The following is a 15,171-nucleotide window of genomic DNA, read 5'->3' on the forward strand; positions in this document are numbered from 1 at the left end:
GACATTTCCGGAATAAAACCCTCTATGCCAAAGGGCTTTCTGGCTGATGCTGCCACGTGGTGACAAGCACACAGAGCAGGAAGACCATATTGTTAAACTGTAGATTATGTAACAACTCTGCCTCCTTCTTTGAAGACGTTGAACTCGTCAGAAGATATTAGCTATCACTAAAGGCTGTATGTAAGAAGTACATTATCAGGGGCACCAGGGTGGCTCAGTGGGTTAAGCCTCTGCCTTCGGCTCAGATCATGATCTCAGGGTCCTGGGATCGAGCCCCACATTGTGTTCTTGGCTCAGCAGGGAGCCTGCTTCCCCCCTCTCTCTGCCTTCTGCTCTGCCTACTTGTGATCTCTGTCAAATAAATAAAATCTTAAAAAAAAAAAAAAAGAAGTACATTATCAGCCAAATTAGAGGTTGGTTACAACCAGGGTGGGTTGTAACAAATGTGTTGCATGGATTAGAAAATGATCACGGTGGGAAAGATGCAAAGTAGGCTGTATTTGTTTATGTTGTTGTTCATATTAAAATCAAACACAAACAGAGACCAGACTTGAAATTCCCTGAGCAGACAAAACCAGTTTTTTTTGTTTTGTTTTGTTTTGTTGTTGTTGTTTTACAGTTTTACTTACTCATTTGAGAGAGAGAGTGAGCGAGATAGAGCACAAGCCAGTGGGGAGAGGCAGAGGGAGAAGCAGACTCCCAGAGTGAGGAGTCCAACTCGGGGCTCGATCCTAGGATCCTAAGACCATGACTCAAAGGCAGATGCTTAACTGACGGAGCAACCTAGGTACCCCAGAACCAGTTTAGTCTTACAAGCAAAGCTTGATGTAGCTTATCTTGCAAGACAAGTGAGGCTAACTGACCCGGATACTTCTTTGCTTAGGCCTCTGAAGATCATAAGCAAAACTTAAATTGTTTTCCTAAAATTGATATGAGGTCGTCAATAACCACTTCCCTTTCGTTTAAGAAAATTCAAATATTTTAACCAATCTCTGTGAAGAATTGTAGTCCCTGTGTAGTCCCTGTCTCCGCACTATGTAAGCTGTTGCCTCACATATACCCCTGAGCTTCGTTCTGTGTTTTGGTCTGAGTGCCCTGGTTTGCAAACGATCTTTTTGCTGTGTGCACAATAAACTTTTACTGATGACTACTTTATTGATTCATTGGCTTTACTTCTGTTTTCCTCTGAACTTTTGACATTCAGCTTCTCTTTTAAATTCTTTCCACATAGACAGATTGCCTTTTGGAGGGCCCTTTTATTCATTTCTCTAAACTCTTGGGCTCATCTCTGAAATTGAAAAAGGAGTATCAATAATAAAGATAGGATCAAGGATTTAAGAATATTTCAACATGCCGCAAGCTGTCTCTGGAGTAGGTGTGCTGTACTATTCCAGTCCTAGGGAGTAATTAATGCCTTGAACTATTCCAATCACCACGGGTTGCCAGGCCACCAAATAACGAAGCCAATCAAGGATTTGTCCATAGAGAAAGTGTGTGCGCTCCCAGCTAATTCTCAGTTAAGGAGGTTGCTCTCTGGGCAGTCAGGTAGCAGAAATATTCATAAATCTCATTTGCAAATATAATAAACAATGCAGCAACTGGGTATCTCCTTTCTTGTTAATTCTATGTGCCCACTGAAAAGCCCCTTCCGTGATTTTTACAGCATTTGGTCATCATTGTTATTTACATGACACCGAATTTCCAAAAACAAATAAAAATGGCTTACAATAAAATCCCAGACTCTGAAACAAGAACTAAAGGCAAGGGTCACTACTAAAAGAGGGCAGGAAAGGGAAATGACTACCCTGGAAAACCAAGGATCATGGAAGCGTTTGTAAGTGAGCCAAGACACTGTTGGGCTTTGCTGTAATTGGCTCATCAGAGGGAATGCATTGTGTATTCCAAAGAAAAACATCACAGATCAGATAGACTTTTCCCAGATTCCTTTGATAAATTCTGCTAAGGGGATATAATTAATACATAATATCTCTGATAGCAATGTTGTGCCCATAGACAAATATTCCCCAAATAGCTTTTTTTTTTCTTTTTTTACTGAGTCTCAGTAAAAAGAATACATGTATTATTCAAAAGCTTATGCTCTCAGGACAATATAGAGTAACCCGTTGTCCTTTGTTATTTACGTGATCATTTAAGGTGACATTTAGGATGATATTATCACCAATTTTATAACAAAGACACATATAGTTTTGTTTCATAAGGGATTAACCAAAAGTGGTTCTGGACGCGGTATCCCCCTATTAGAAGGGAACTTCAGGGAGAGTGCATGAGAAGGAGGGAGAAGCATCACAGGCCGTGAGTGTGGTTGTGCTTGAATTGCACTGACTCCCCGAGAAAGCTCAGGCCTGTAGATGGAGCTGGGGGCCCACAGAGGTGCTCTCTGCTGCCCAGGACCTAAGACACCCATGGTGTTGCTTCCTCTCCTGCCCTAATGGCAACTCTTTCCTTGGTCTGCCGTTCTCAGGGATGGGAGCATTGCTGCCAACAGCCATTGCTACATCTGAATATTTAGGGCTGGTGAAGAGTAGGGGAATGGGAAACAAGGGAGGGAACTCCTTTAGCATGGTAAAATGTGGCTAACCGGTACACAGGATGTATAGAAAGGCTGGCTGTCCCTTAGGAGAAGAGAGAGTACTTGGTAGGTTGATGCCAACCTCTCAGTGTTTTCTGCTTAAGGTCAGGATATGTTTTAATCCCATTTACCACCACCCCCGCCCCTGGAAGAGAAAGATTATGGTCTTGGGCCAGTGGGGTTGAGGACTAAGTCTTTGTAATCAGCTCTGGATGGAGCCATTGAGGCTTCCCATGGTCTCAGTTGGAGAACATTGGTATCTATAAATATCCTGATTGTTGCCATAAGCTGTCTGTAGGTCCTCATTTTCTTTCAGTACTATTATCCCTAGAGTTAAGCCCAAGACAAGATGAGACACGGCAAGGACTTTAAAGGCCAAAATACAGGGGGTAAAAAAAATTCTCTCTGGAAATAATAAAATTTAGTACAACTTAAAATTTATTTTTTATACTCTAGTTCACATTTGGGGCTTTTAAACTTTCTATTCTGGGGGCACCTGGGTGGCTCAGGTGATTATGCATCTGTCTTTGGTGCAGGTCATGACCCGGGGGTCCTGGGGTTGAACCCCACCTGGAGCTCCCTGCTCAGTGGGGAGTCTGCTTCTCCCTCTCTTCCCTGCTTCTCCCTCTCTTCCCTGCTCCTCCCCCTCAAAATCTCCCCACCCTGTGCTCTCTCTCTCTCAAATGAATAAGTAAATAAAATCTTTTAAAAATTTCACTTCTATTCCAGTCTATATGTTTGTCTACCCACTCACTCACCCCATCCGTCATCCATCTATCTGCCTAGCTACCCATGTGTCCACCCATCCATCCATCCATCCATCCAACCATCATCGATTTATATATTTATCACCTCTCTAATCCTTCCATATTTACCTAACTCTGGCAATATCCCATCACATTTCCACTAAAGCGCTTATAGTGGAATATGAAGAGTAGAATGTTTGTTTTTTGGCATTTAAGTTCCTAGCCAGAGTCGTAACATGGGCCCAGCGTAGAAAAGAGACCACGGGGTCGTTTTGAAATAATTGGCTAAGGAAAACAAATTTTTCTGCTAAAACTGTAATGAAGAAAATGAAAATTCAGGTTGAAGTCTGCATTACCAGAAACATTTAAGAAACACTTGACAACTTTTTAGAGAAAGGATACGGGTTACTGATCATCCTCCTCAAATCAACCTTCTCTTTGCAGTAAGGGCAAGTCTGCTTTTTACCAACTATACACCAGCCTCGGATGCAGAATTCGTGAAAGCTTAGGCATCTTGTTAAGGAAGTTTCTAGATATTGAAGGGCAAGGTCTGCTTCATGATGACATAATGGAAATGACCCCATCTGCAGGGAGGAAGTAGAGGGTGAGAATGGCTGTCAGTCATGACCTGACTGTGCACATCACCATCTAAGGAAGATTGTACAGGGCAATGGAACCCCCAAGGACTGGGAGCTGGCAGTCAGAGCTGCCATAGCTCTAGGACCCTGAGGAGTTTCCACAGCTCCTTGGCTTTATTTATTCTTCTTGCTTCACTTGATCCTCCCAAGATTTAAAGTAGATAAAGAATATGAAAATTCTTTTTTGCAGTAATATTTTATGTATTTTATGTAAATATGAAAGTGCTTTTTAAACAGTATTTTTATGTAAATTTATGTGCATATTTTATGTAAATGTATCAGGGCAATTCTCTGCCTTGGCTGATTGTGTGCTTCTCATGCATTCCCCATAGTATTTCCCTATTCCACTTTCTGTGCATTGCTCATGACCTACTATGTAATCAGACTAGTCTTAGACACTTAGACAAGCTTCAGTTATTTGTAGTCATAAACCGCCAACTTATGGATATTTCTATTAGCCTCATATCTCCTATCTCAAGTTTTTTTATTACTGATAAGGAGACACTTATTTTTAATAGACTATAAACCTAATAAAATTCTGAAACTCCAGGCATTGACAGATTCATTAGTACATATCTCTTGGTCTGGAGAGTTTGACCCTTTGCCCCTAAAGTTGAGAGCGCATCTGATGTTCTCCCACCGCATCAGGGGAATGCTCTTGTCAGAGTTCATATCACATTGTGTCATGACATTCTGTGCGCATGCAGGTCTCTCCTGGCCCACCTGCTAGCTGTGGGACCATGTCTCATTCTCTGTCTTCAGTACCTTAAGCAGTGCCTAAAGGCCTAATGATGAAATAAATATTTGAATGAATCACTCAAAACCAATTACTTTTGCAAATATATTCTCTTGGGTTCCACAACATTGTAGATCTGAGCAAAGTGAGGAACAGTTACGAGATCCATCCTAGAGGCTTATTTCTACAGCTGTTGATTCCAACGTGGCTTTCTGGAACCAGATCCCATGATTTTCTGACTAGCCTGCTGTCACCCATTTGAACAGCAATGATGTGGAAGTCTCCTCCCTAAAAAATGGAGAGCAGTGAAATATAGACAAGTTGAGGCCATGTGTAAAACTCCTCAGTATAGATCTGTATGCAACTAAGAATTTCCACTATTTATGTTCTTGGAATTGGGTCATTTTTGCAATAGGCTTGGATTAACATAAAGTGGTGTATTGTAACAAAAATTTTAAACCCAAAGCCCTTACAGCCCTTTATTCAAAGCACTGGAGTACGGCCCCATCTTCTAGATAGGTACAAAGGTCAGGGATCATGGAGACAGCATTGAAATGGCTACCTCCTCCTTAATACTCTCTGTCTCATCTTCAAAATTCCATTACTGAAAAGTCTCCAAGCTAGCAGAATTGCTGTAGAGCGATAGACTCCTTCCCCTGCCCCACCTTGTTCATGTGAGTCATGTTTGCCCACTTCTTGCTCATATGACTCATGCTAAAGTGGGCCATTAATAATACTCGCTGCAAAGCAAATTTAAGGGTGACTACATTTTAGATTACATACGCACACATGTACAACAATCCCTAAGCACTTTTAAAGGTGGAGAGAGAAAATATTTCCACTTGCTAATGGTAAAAGGGGCTCTGGTCCAACATTTGAAAAGTAAATCACATTCAAAACCAGGGCCAGATTGGGAAAATTTCTTCCAAAGAAGGATCCTTTTTTTAGGAAAGGTATCACCCTGAAAAGCTACCATAGAATTCCATATGGGAAATCTTTGTGTCTCTTATCTTAAAATAGTAAGGCTTAAAGGTTGGAGTAAGGGGTCCTATTACATTTCAGGTGAAGTTAGTCCATTTTTGTAACTCTCAGGATTGAATAAATGGAATCTGTCCAGATTAAATAGAACTGAATCATAGGCACTGCGCCTCTAGGGTATTACTAAGTTAGGTGGGCTTCAAAGGCAAAAGACCGATGGTTTAACCACCTCATCATGCCAGAGCTTTGAACTGAATGTAGAGCAATATTATCAAGTTGATGTTGTGCTATAGAATAAAGATAAATGATACTTTCTTTCCCCTTGTATTTAGAAAAGAGTTAAAATACCGATCGTCCGCCAACCCAAAACAACTTTGGTCTTCAGAGTTCTATACTGGGACAGCATGGGCTGCTTTGTTTGGGGGTCTTGATCCCAGTATCTTTCCACATATTGAGGTCTTCCTCCACAGTGACTGGAATTCCCAAAGAATGCTGGTTTCCAGGCCCAGGCATGTCGTAACACCTAAAGATCCATCAGCTATTTGGGGCAGAACTCCCAGGTAGAGAACCCCAATGGTTCAAGAACTGGGTGCTCAAGCTCTGGTCCCTCCTTCTATAATCGAAGGTGTCTTGCTACCCATGGCGTTGTCCTATTTTTAAGACCAAACCTGATACTGGGCTGCCTCCACACCCACTGCTGACACAAGCAGGTTCCCGGGATTATTCCTAGGCAGAGCCCACTGTGTTGTGCTCAGTCCCGTGAGATTCAGACCCAGGCTCCACCTGCTTTAGTCCTGAGCTCCTCCCTGCACCCGAAACTCCACTTTTTCTCACACCCAGACCCTTCTCTCCCTGGTCGTTCTTGGCTATCTGTTCACTTACAGCTTTGTCAACTTCCCCAGCCAGCGTCTTAGGCACACACTGCAGCTTTTTCGTCCGTGTGGCATTGAGATTCAGTTTTAAAAAGGAAATTACGAGCAAAAGAGTATTCAGCAGGGATTATCAGAACAGAGAGAGATGGCCGAGGAGGATCAAGGCCTGGGGTTTGGGGGATGGGAGCTAGCTAAGGGAGGCAGAGATGGTGAGAGGGGGAGGAGGAGGGAACAACGAGGAGGAAAGGAGGCAACAGTGCTGCCTGACTGGCCATCTCCCATGACCCACACTGAGTATATGAAAGTTGCCTTCCATCACTGGCTTGATGAAGCCCACGTGGTTTCATGTGAAAAGGATACACATGATTGCAGGAGAGCTGGTAGGTGTTTTCAATGAGCCCTTCTTCATCAAGCTCCACAATGATCTTCTGGCCACAGACGGCGCAGATATTGTCTGACAAGCTCCTTGTGGGCATCCCACTGACGCTGTAGAACTGTTGGGGGAGATGCACAGAGCACTGTTGGAAAGGAGGGCAAATGCCATTCATTCCCTGAACACAGCAACCCAGAGTCCTTACTGCTTCTTCCTTGGTTTAGGAGCACTCTTCCCCACAGGAATGCTTCAGTGGGGCTGAGGTCTTCAGGCTAGAGCCCACTGAACCCCACATGGACCCAAAGCACACGGCTAACTATAACCTTCAATTTAATCTCCTCAAGGTGAATCCTTCAAGGGGAAAAGTCTCTTATCCAGGGCTATAGTTCATAGCTTTTTAAGGAAGCTTTTTAAGGTTACCCAGACGCTGACCCTTTCTCTTATTCTGGAGATTGATTCACAGGTCTGGAGTAAACTGAGGCATTACTATATTTCTAAATTCCCATGTGACAAGAAGGAACACATGGATTAATCCCATTGGGTGCAATGTTTTTAGAATTCTAACTCGGGATTCCGGCATCTTTTAGTACTACAGATGAAGACCGATTCCAATATTGGCAGTGTATTAGAGTCCCTAAGAAGCTTGTTTTTTTAAGATTATTTATTTATTTATTTATTTGAGAGAAAGAGAGAGAGCACAAGCAGGGGGATGGGGAGAAGGAGAGGGAGAAACACTTCTCTGCTGAGCAGGGAGCCTGATGTGGGGCTCGATCCCAAGACCCCGAGATCATGGACTGAGCCAAAGGCGGATGCGTAACTGACTGAGCCACCCAGGTGCCCCTCAGAATCCCTAAGAAGCTCTTTTTAAAAAATAAATATTCATTTAATAATTGTTTTAAACTTAGAAAGATGTGACAATAGTGCAAGCCCCCATATATCATGTCCCCTATTTTTAACATCTTACATTAGTATGGTACCTTATCACTCAATGAACCAACATTGACACTTACTGTGAAATAAAGTACATACTTTATACATATTTTATTCAGATTACTTGGGTTTTGTGTTTTTGTTTTCTTAAGATTTTATTTATTTGACAGAGACACACAGAGAGAGGGAACACAAGCAGGGAGAGTGGGAGAAGAAGAAGCAGACTTCTCACTGAGCAGGGAGCCTGATGCAGGGGTTGATCCCAGGACCCCGGGGATCAGGACCTGAGCTGAAGGCAGATGCTTAACAACTGAGCCACCCAGGTGCCCCTGTTTTTTTTTTTTTTTTTCCTTCTAATCTAATGTCCTTATTCTATTCCAGAATCTCATCCAGGATACCACTTAGGCTCCTATTGATTATGGTGGTTTCTCAGACTTCGATTTTTTTTTTTTTCAATGACTTTTACAGTTTGGCAAGTATTGTGTGGAATGTCCCTCAAATGGAATTTAGCTGGTGTCTTTCTCTTGAAGACACTGATGTTATGCGGTTTAGAGAGGTAGATAAGAGAGGTGACATTCTTATCACACCATAGGGCGTGTACATGCTTTCAACAGGACTTGCCGCTATTGCTGTTAACCTTGATCACCAGGCTTGTGACAGTGTTTGTCACGGTTTTCCATTATAAAGCTACTCTTTCTTTTATTCCTTCCTATTCTGTACTCTTTGGAGGAAAATCACTCTGAGCAGCCCATTTATAAGGAGAAGGGTGTTGTGCTCAGTCAGTGAGGTTTCTCCAGAGAAAAGGAAACAATAGGGGGCGTGTGTGTATCTAGACTAGTGTTTGGGTGTTCAGTCGAACAATTGAGCACCCTAGCCTACCCAAGCTGACACAAGAAACTTGACCATACAGCCTTGATTTGTCTGTTCTCCTCCACTCATTTATTCATATCAATACGGACTCGTGATATTTATTTTAGAATTGGGTTATAACCCAATGCTCCTGCTACTACTTCTACTGCTGCTATTTTGTTGCACAGATTATTCCAGCTTTGGCCATTGGCAGCTTTTTCAGTTGGCTTCTGTATCTCTCTCACTAACCCTTATCATTGTGGTATTTTTTTGTTTGGTTGGTTTTTTGAGTCCTTGCTTAATTTCTGGCAGTACAATATACTCTAGGCTCATTTGTATGTTCCCTACCAAGACCTAGAATCAACCATTTCTCCAAGGAGCCCTGGTTCCTTTTGTTGTAGAATGGTATTAGAAAAGATCTGGGGTCGGGGCTCCTGGGTGGCTCAGTCAGTTGAGCACCTGCCTTCGGCTCAGGTCATGATCCCGGGGTCCTGGGATCGAGTCCCACATTGGGCTTCCTGCTCAGTGGGGAGCCTGCTTCTCCTTCTGCCTGCTGCCCTCTCGTTCATGTTCTCTTTCTTGCTTATCTCTCTTTCTCTCTCAAATAAATAAATACAATTCTTCAAAAAAGAAAAGAAAAAAAGAAAAGATCTGGGCACGAGGTGTGCTCCTTGCTACTAGGGTGTCATTGCTTCTAGTGCTTCTTAGCTAACAGAGCCAGGAAATGTATCTGTATATACTAACCCATGGTGTTTAACATAGCAATAGATAGCCCTGTATGTATCCATCTATATACATATTTTTAAGATTTTATTCATTTATTTGACAGACAGAGATCACAAGAAGGCAGAGAGGCAGGCAGAGAGAGAGAGAGGAGGAAGCAGGCTCCCTGCCGAGCAGAGAGCCCAATGTGCTCCATCCCAGGACCCTGAGATCATGATCTGAGCTGAAGGCAGAGGCTTTAACCCACTGAGCCACCCAGGAGTCCCTGTTTGTAACCTTCTGAGAGTGAGAGACATAGCTCCCACTATGGGTCCTCCATGTGCTTATTTGTTCAGTTCTGGAATACATGGATAGCAATATCAGAATTGTTAACCCATAGCCTCGAGGGAAACCACTTTATGAACTAGAGTACAGCACTTATGTTTGGTTCCTTTGCTTTTAATCTTTGATCTCTACTCATTTCAAAGGTATTTAAGTCAGCACTTTCTTCTCCTACTCCCTGCATTGTGGTTATCTCATATATTTGTAATACAGTTAGATTCTTTTGTCACAGTCTACACTCTCTCCTGGCATTCTCTCCCATCCTAAATGATTTTCTAGGTTTGTATACATTGTTTCACCCTTTCTGCTACAAAGCACTCTTGATTTTTATAAATGTACAGTGTCATGTATTTACCATTACAGTCGTACAGAATTTCACTGCCCTCAAAAACTCCCTGTACGTCACCTATTCAACCCTGCTCCCCGCTAAACCCCTGGCAACCACTGATCTGTTTACCATCTCCATAGTGGTGCCCTTTCCAAAACGTCATATAAACGGAATCATATAATATGTAGCCTTTTCTCATTGCCTCCTTTCACTTAGCAATATGTATTTGCAATTCATCCATGTTCTTACATGGCTTAATAGCTCATTCCTTTTCCTGAGGAGCTTTTAAAACGAAGCAGATGCATTGGCTCGGCTCCCAGAGATTCTGACTTAATTAGTCGGCTGAGGGGCTTAGGCACTGGTGTGAGAGTGGAAATTGCTCCTCCTTTCCCTCCTCCCTATCTCTGTCATAAGCACATGTACACGCATGCATGCACGTGCACACACACACACACACACACACACCTCATCAGTTCAAGTCAATGTTGGTTGTGCCAAGAGATAGCTTGAAGCAGTGGGTTTTATATATTTGGTAGATGGAGTTAAGATGACAGAGGATGATAAAAAGTTGAAGACTTCTGAGGTGGGATCAGGTGAGAAGTCTCTAGAAAGCTGGAGCTTAAAAACTTGTCTTATGAGGGTGAATCTCTTCTTCCTGGTCCACTGGAGGACGGAGAACATACAATTCTTCTCCTTGTCTCCTGTCCACAGACAAGCACAAGAGACTTTGGGAAATTTTTAGGGAATACGGCTTTTGGCCTTTGCTAGAGGAAGTAGGAGTGGAAGTGTTCCCTTCTGTGCTCACCATAAACATTAGAAAAAAGGCAGTTGTCCCATAGATGATGCTTGGTAGAGAAATTCCCAAAGGTATCTTGTTCTAGCATTATACCACAGAAGTGGATTCCAGGCTATAGGAAAAGAGTATACAGAAATGGAGAAGGGTAGATGGGGTGGGGATGAAGTCAAGGTCATGTCTACTTGGTCCTGCCACATAAATGGAGAGAGAGAAGAATGGTCCTGAATTACACTCTTCCCTTGCCACTTGCACTAGCTTTTCCACTTCATATCTGGTGTGTACCAAGAGAATGGTAGAGGACAGAGACAAGAATTCTTGAAACCACTGGGTCATACCTGGAGCCTCTGTAAGTTTTTAAGAGATATGCATGTGTCAGACATAGATGAATGCTCCTAACATTTGAATCTGAAATCCATCTAACCAGAAAGTATGTATATTTGGAGTTTTAAGAGAGTTTAAAAAAAAACTATTAGGAATATATATATTTTTAATTCTAGAGAACAACATGCAGTCAGGATACATTTAGCTCAGTTTTTGTATCTTCTACTTCTTCTAATGCTGTGTAAAAACTGATCTTTATAAGGAGTAACCCTGAGGCACTAATGGATTCCAAAGTACTGTATGTGCATCAGATATGACTTTCTGTGTTAGGCAGATGGAAAGATTTTTGTTATTATTGAACTTTTACTGATCCTTTTCTTTTTTTTTAGAGAGATGGGGGAGGGGCAGAGGGAGATGGAGATAGAGAATCTTAAGTGGGCTCCAAGGCCAGCAAAGAGTCCAGTGTGGGACTTGATTTCATAACTCTGAGATCATGACCTGAGCTGAAATCAAGAGTTGGATGCTTACCCAATGGAGCCGCCCAGGTATCCCTATTAATCCTTTCAGTTGGAGTATGCTACTTATTGTTGCTTCCAAATAATTATTTTATTTAAAAAGAGGCCTTTGGGGGGTCCCTGACTGGCCCAGTCTGTACAGCAGGCGACTCTTGATCTCAAGGTTGTGAGTCTGAGCCCCATGTTGGGTGCAGAGATGACATAAACATAAATAAATAAATAAATAGATGAGATGCCTTACTTCCAACCACTTTACATAAGTAAGAAGTATATTTTCTAATCAATTAGCAAAGATAATTTTTGATGCAAGGAGATTCAGGGAGCACTTGGCCTGGGAGAACCAAAAAAAGACCAACATGTTTCTGAAAACGGATGCAGATGTGTAAGATGAGACCATTTCTTCAAGTGGTTTCAGAGAATGAAAGCAACACTTACCCCTATTGTAGAAGCCATGTAATCTGAACAGATCTCTGCAAAATCTCTCCCCATCACACCATAGTAGAGGCCATAGAATAAGGATATGATACCAAAATCCATGGAATCTCTGGCCTTGATTCTGTTGAAAACAACAGTGAACCCAAATAAGAACGTGGCATTCGGGGGGCTTGGGAAGGGCTCCAGCTTAGAAGACACTTCCTGCCAGAGTATCTAACAGAAATTTGGGAGCTTTTTTTTTTTTAATTGATTTTTTAAAATTCCTTCTTTCCTTCCTTCCTTCCCTCCCTTTTCTTTCTTCTTCCTTCCTTCCTTTCTTTCTTTCAAAATTTTAAATTCTCTAAATTCCCCTCGGATTTTATTACTCAGTGGCAAGTGGACAAAGTAATTCTTGAGAAGGTACTTCTAATAAGTGGTTCTCAGGCTGGGCTATGCAAAGAAAGGCCTGGGTGGCTTGTAAATCTGCCCCCTGCATCTGGGCCCCCCAGGCCAATGACATCTGACTCTCTGGGGGTGGGGCCTGTGCAGCAATATTTTTGGAACCTCTCCAGACCCCAGGTGATTCCAGGGGGCAGCTAACATAAAGAACCTCTTTAACTGAGCTGTGGTTCTCAGCCTGAAATATAGATTAGTGTCACCTGGGGGGAGGTTTAAGACTCTGGGGATCAGGAGCTGTAATGTATGTGGCCTGGGGTGGGTCAGCCCAGCAGTGCTTTTTATAAGTTCCTCAGGCTTGGGAATCTCTGCTTTCAAATACTTTACTTAACGGCTACTCCAGATAGATAGGATTATCCCCACTTTGCATTTGAAAAAATGGGGATATAGAAGAAATGATTTGCCTAACATGACGACAATTGGTCCCAGGGATCAAGCTCCAATTTTGAGACTCTTTGGTACTGTGCCACTGTTGCCATATATTAGTCAGAAAAAAAACCCAAAACGAAACTGTGCAAGTTGGATCACATTTCAAATATAATAGGATTCTCTAGGATAACCCCACTTCATTTTTTAAAAAAAGATTTTGTGTATTAGAGAAAGAAAGGACACACAAGCAGGGGAGAGTCAGAGGCAGAGGGAGAAGCAGGCTCCCTGCTCAGCAGGGAGCCAGAATTCAGGCAGTGAGCCCAGGACCCAGAGATCATGAACTGAGCTGAAGGTAGCCGTTTAACCACCCAGGCACCTTACCCCCACCCCATTTTTAAGGGAAATATTTCTTTATGAAATGAACAATTGGCCCCTAATTTAGTTAGCTCCTAATTTAATGAATCTTAATCATTAGGTACTAAGGTCTTAATTGGAGATACTTACCTGAAAAGTAAATTGAATCCACACATTGTAAAAATGATAGCCAAATAACCCACAACACCAAATGCATAGCTGAGTTTGTAGATTAGAAGAAACCATTTGTAGACCAATCTGTGAAGGTTAAAGTGGGGATAAATACAGAACATAATATATTATAAAGTATTTTACCTTCCTCAAACATTTTTGTAAGTCAGTTTTTAATTTCTAGAATTTTATTTTTTATGTAATATATGTGAGTAGATTATATCAGCTAAACTCAAAATAATCTACAGTTTCAATATATCAACAAAGCGTATAAATAGTATGCACACGCATATACAAATTCATTGTAACTAATCTATATTCTTCATGTAAGAGTGATCTTCAGGGATGGTTTCTCTGTCTGGGACACTGCCTCCCCTTCTCTTTTTTGGCCCTAGGGTTATCTTAGAGTGGCTTTGGCAGGAATAGCTTGGAAGTAAGCAGAAGAGGAACAGAGAAGTCAGGAGGAGGGAACCTCCTCTCTTGGGAGTTTCTCCCCACTCCTGTTCCTGCTGCCCTTCCACCCCTCCCCCATCCCCAGGGCAGATGTCATCAGTAGTGAGCTCAGCCTCATCCCAAGTCCTCTCCACTCACAGAGCCCCTCCCCTAGCCCTGGGATGGAATCACAAGCGAGCCTCGGGCTGGTTTTCTCCTGCTCTGTGGATAGGTCCCAGCACGTACCCTGACCACTCTTAAAGCCTTTCCTTCTTCCCATGGGGTTGAAATGGAGAAGTGGGAGATGGGGATAGAGAGGAAGGGTATAGATGATCTGGCAGGGAGCCCCATACACCCCTGGCAGTAAAATCCCTTAGAAAAACTACAGAGGGGGCCACGTGGCTGCTTCGTGCCTGGTAGGATGTGGGAAGAGGTCAGGAGCCCAGATCCCCTGGGCAAGTACCACAGAGCAAGGTTGTGCGCAATGGAACAAGAAGAGGTGGTAGAAGGAGAAGGGGCAGCTGGGTGCTGTCCTTGGGTCCCAGATTAAAGAAGCAGGTGGCTGGACAGTTGCTCCCAAGTAGGAGGCCTTGTTTGCCTCTCAGCTTGTCCCTCTGGTTCTCAGAAGCCCCTGTTCCTGCCTTTAACAGTGCTCTTCACTGTTAGAATGAGTGGAGAATGAGTGGAGAATCACACTCCAGAGACTACCATGCTGTCTTACCTTCAGCCCCTGGAACCCTGCCTCCAACTCTCTTACCTCCCCCAGCTTCCTCTCTCTTGGAGCCATTGCTCCTAATGCTTAAGTTCTATGATATTACTGATGCAGTGTTTCGAAGTTATTTTAAAAGATGTCCTGCTTTACTGACTTCTAGTCAGGAGGACCTTCTGAAGCATGACGCTTTACATGGGGTTGGTGGGCTGGCTTGAGACACAAGTTGTCATTTACATAATTTCTTTTTTTTTTTTTAATTATGTTATGTTAGTCACCATACAGCACATCATTAGCTTTTGATGTACTGTTCAATGATTATCTGCATATAATACCCAGTGCTCATTATAACACATGCCCTTCTTAATACTGATCACCCAGTTAGCTATCCCCCCACTCCCCTACCCTCTGAAACCCTCAGTTTGTTTCCTGGAGTCCATAGTCTCTCATTGTTTATCTCCCATACCACCGATTTCCCCCCCTTCAGTTTTCCCTTCCTTCCCCCAAGGTCCTCCATGCTATTCCTTATGTTCCACATATAAGTGAAACC

At 42.7% G+C, this 15,171-nt stretch overlaps 1 protein-coding gene across 2 annotated transcripts in view; it reads right to left on the reverse strand.

Annotated features, from left to right (window-relative positions):
- Positions 1–1,024: 1,024 nt before the first annotated feature.
- The window catches only part of RNF175 (ring finger protein 175), a 41,301-nt gene continuing 27,154 nt past the window's right edge, over positions 1,025–15,171 (reverse strand). For both annotated transcript variants that reach the window (XM_032862562.1, XM_032862567.1), the window contains exons 5-9: positions 13,460–13,567; positions 12,152–12,272; positions 6,921–7,054; positions 3,739–3,840; positions 1,025–1,506 (exon numbers count right to left, since the gene is read on the reverse strand). In XM_032862562.1, the coding sequence (XP_032718453.1) occupies positions 1,386–1,506; positions 3,739–3,840; positions 6,921–7,054; positions 12,152–12,272; positions 13,460–13,567 (586 nt within the window). In that variant the 3' untranslated portion in view covers positions 1,025–1,385. The remainder of the gene's footprint in view (positions 1,507–3,738; positions 3,841–6,920; positions 7,055–12,151; positions 12,273–13,459; positions 13,568–15,171) is intronic.

This window comes from Lontra canadensis, unplaced genomic scaffold, assembly GCF_010015895.1.
Source record: "Lontra canadensis isolate GAN:19392208 unplaced genomic scaffold, GSC_riverotter_1.0 scaffold1, whole genome shotgun sequence".
Taxonomy (NCBI): domain Eukaryota; kingdom Metazoa; phylum Chordata; class Mammalia; order Carnivora; family Mustelidae; genus Lontra; species Lontra canadensis.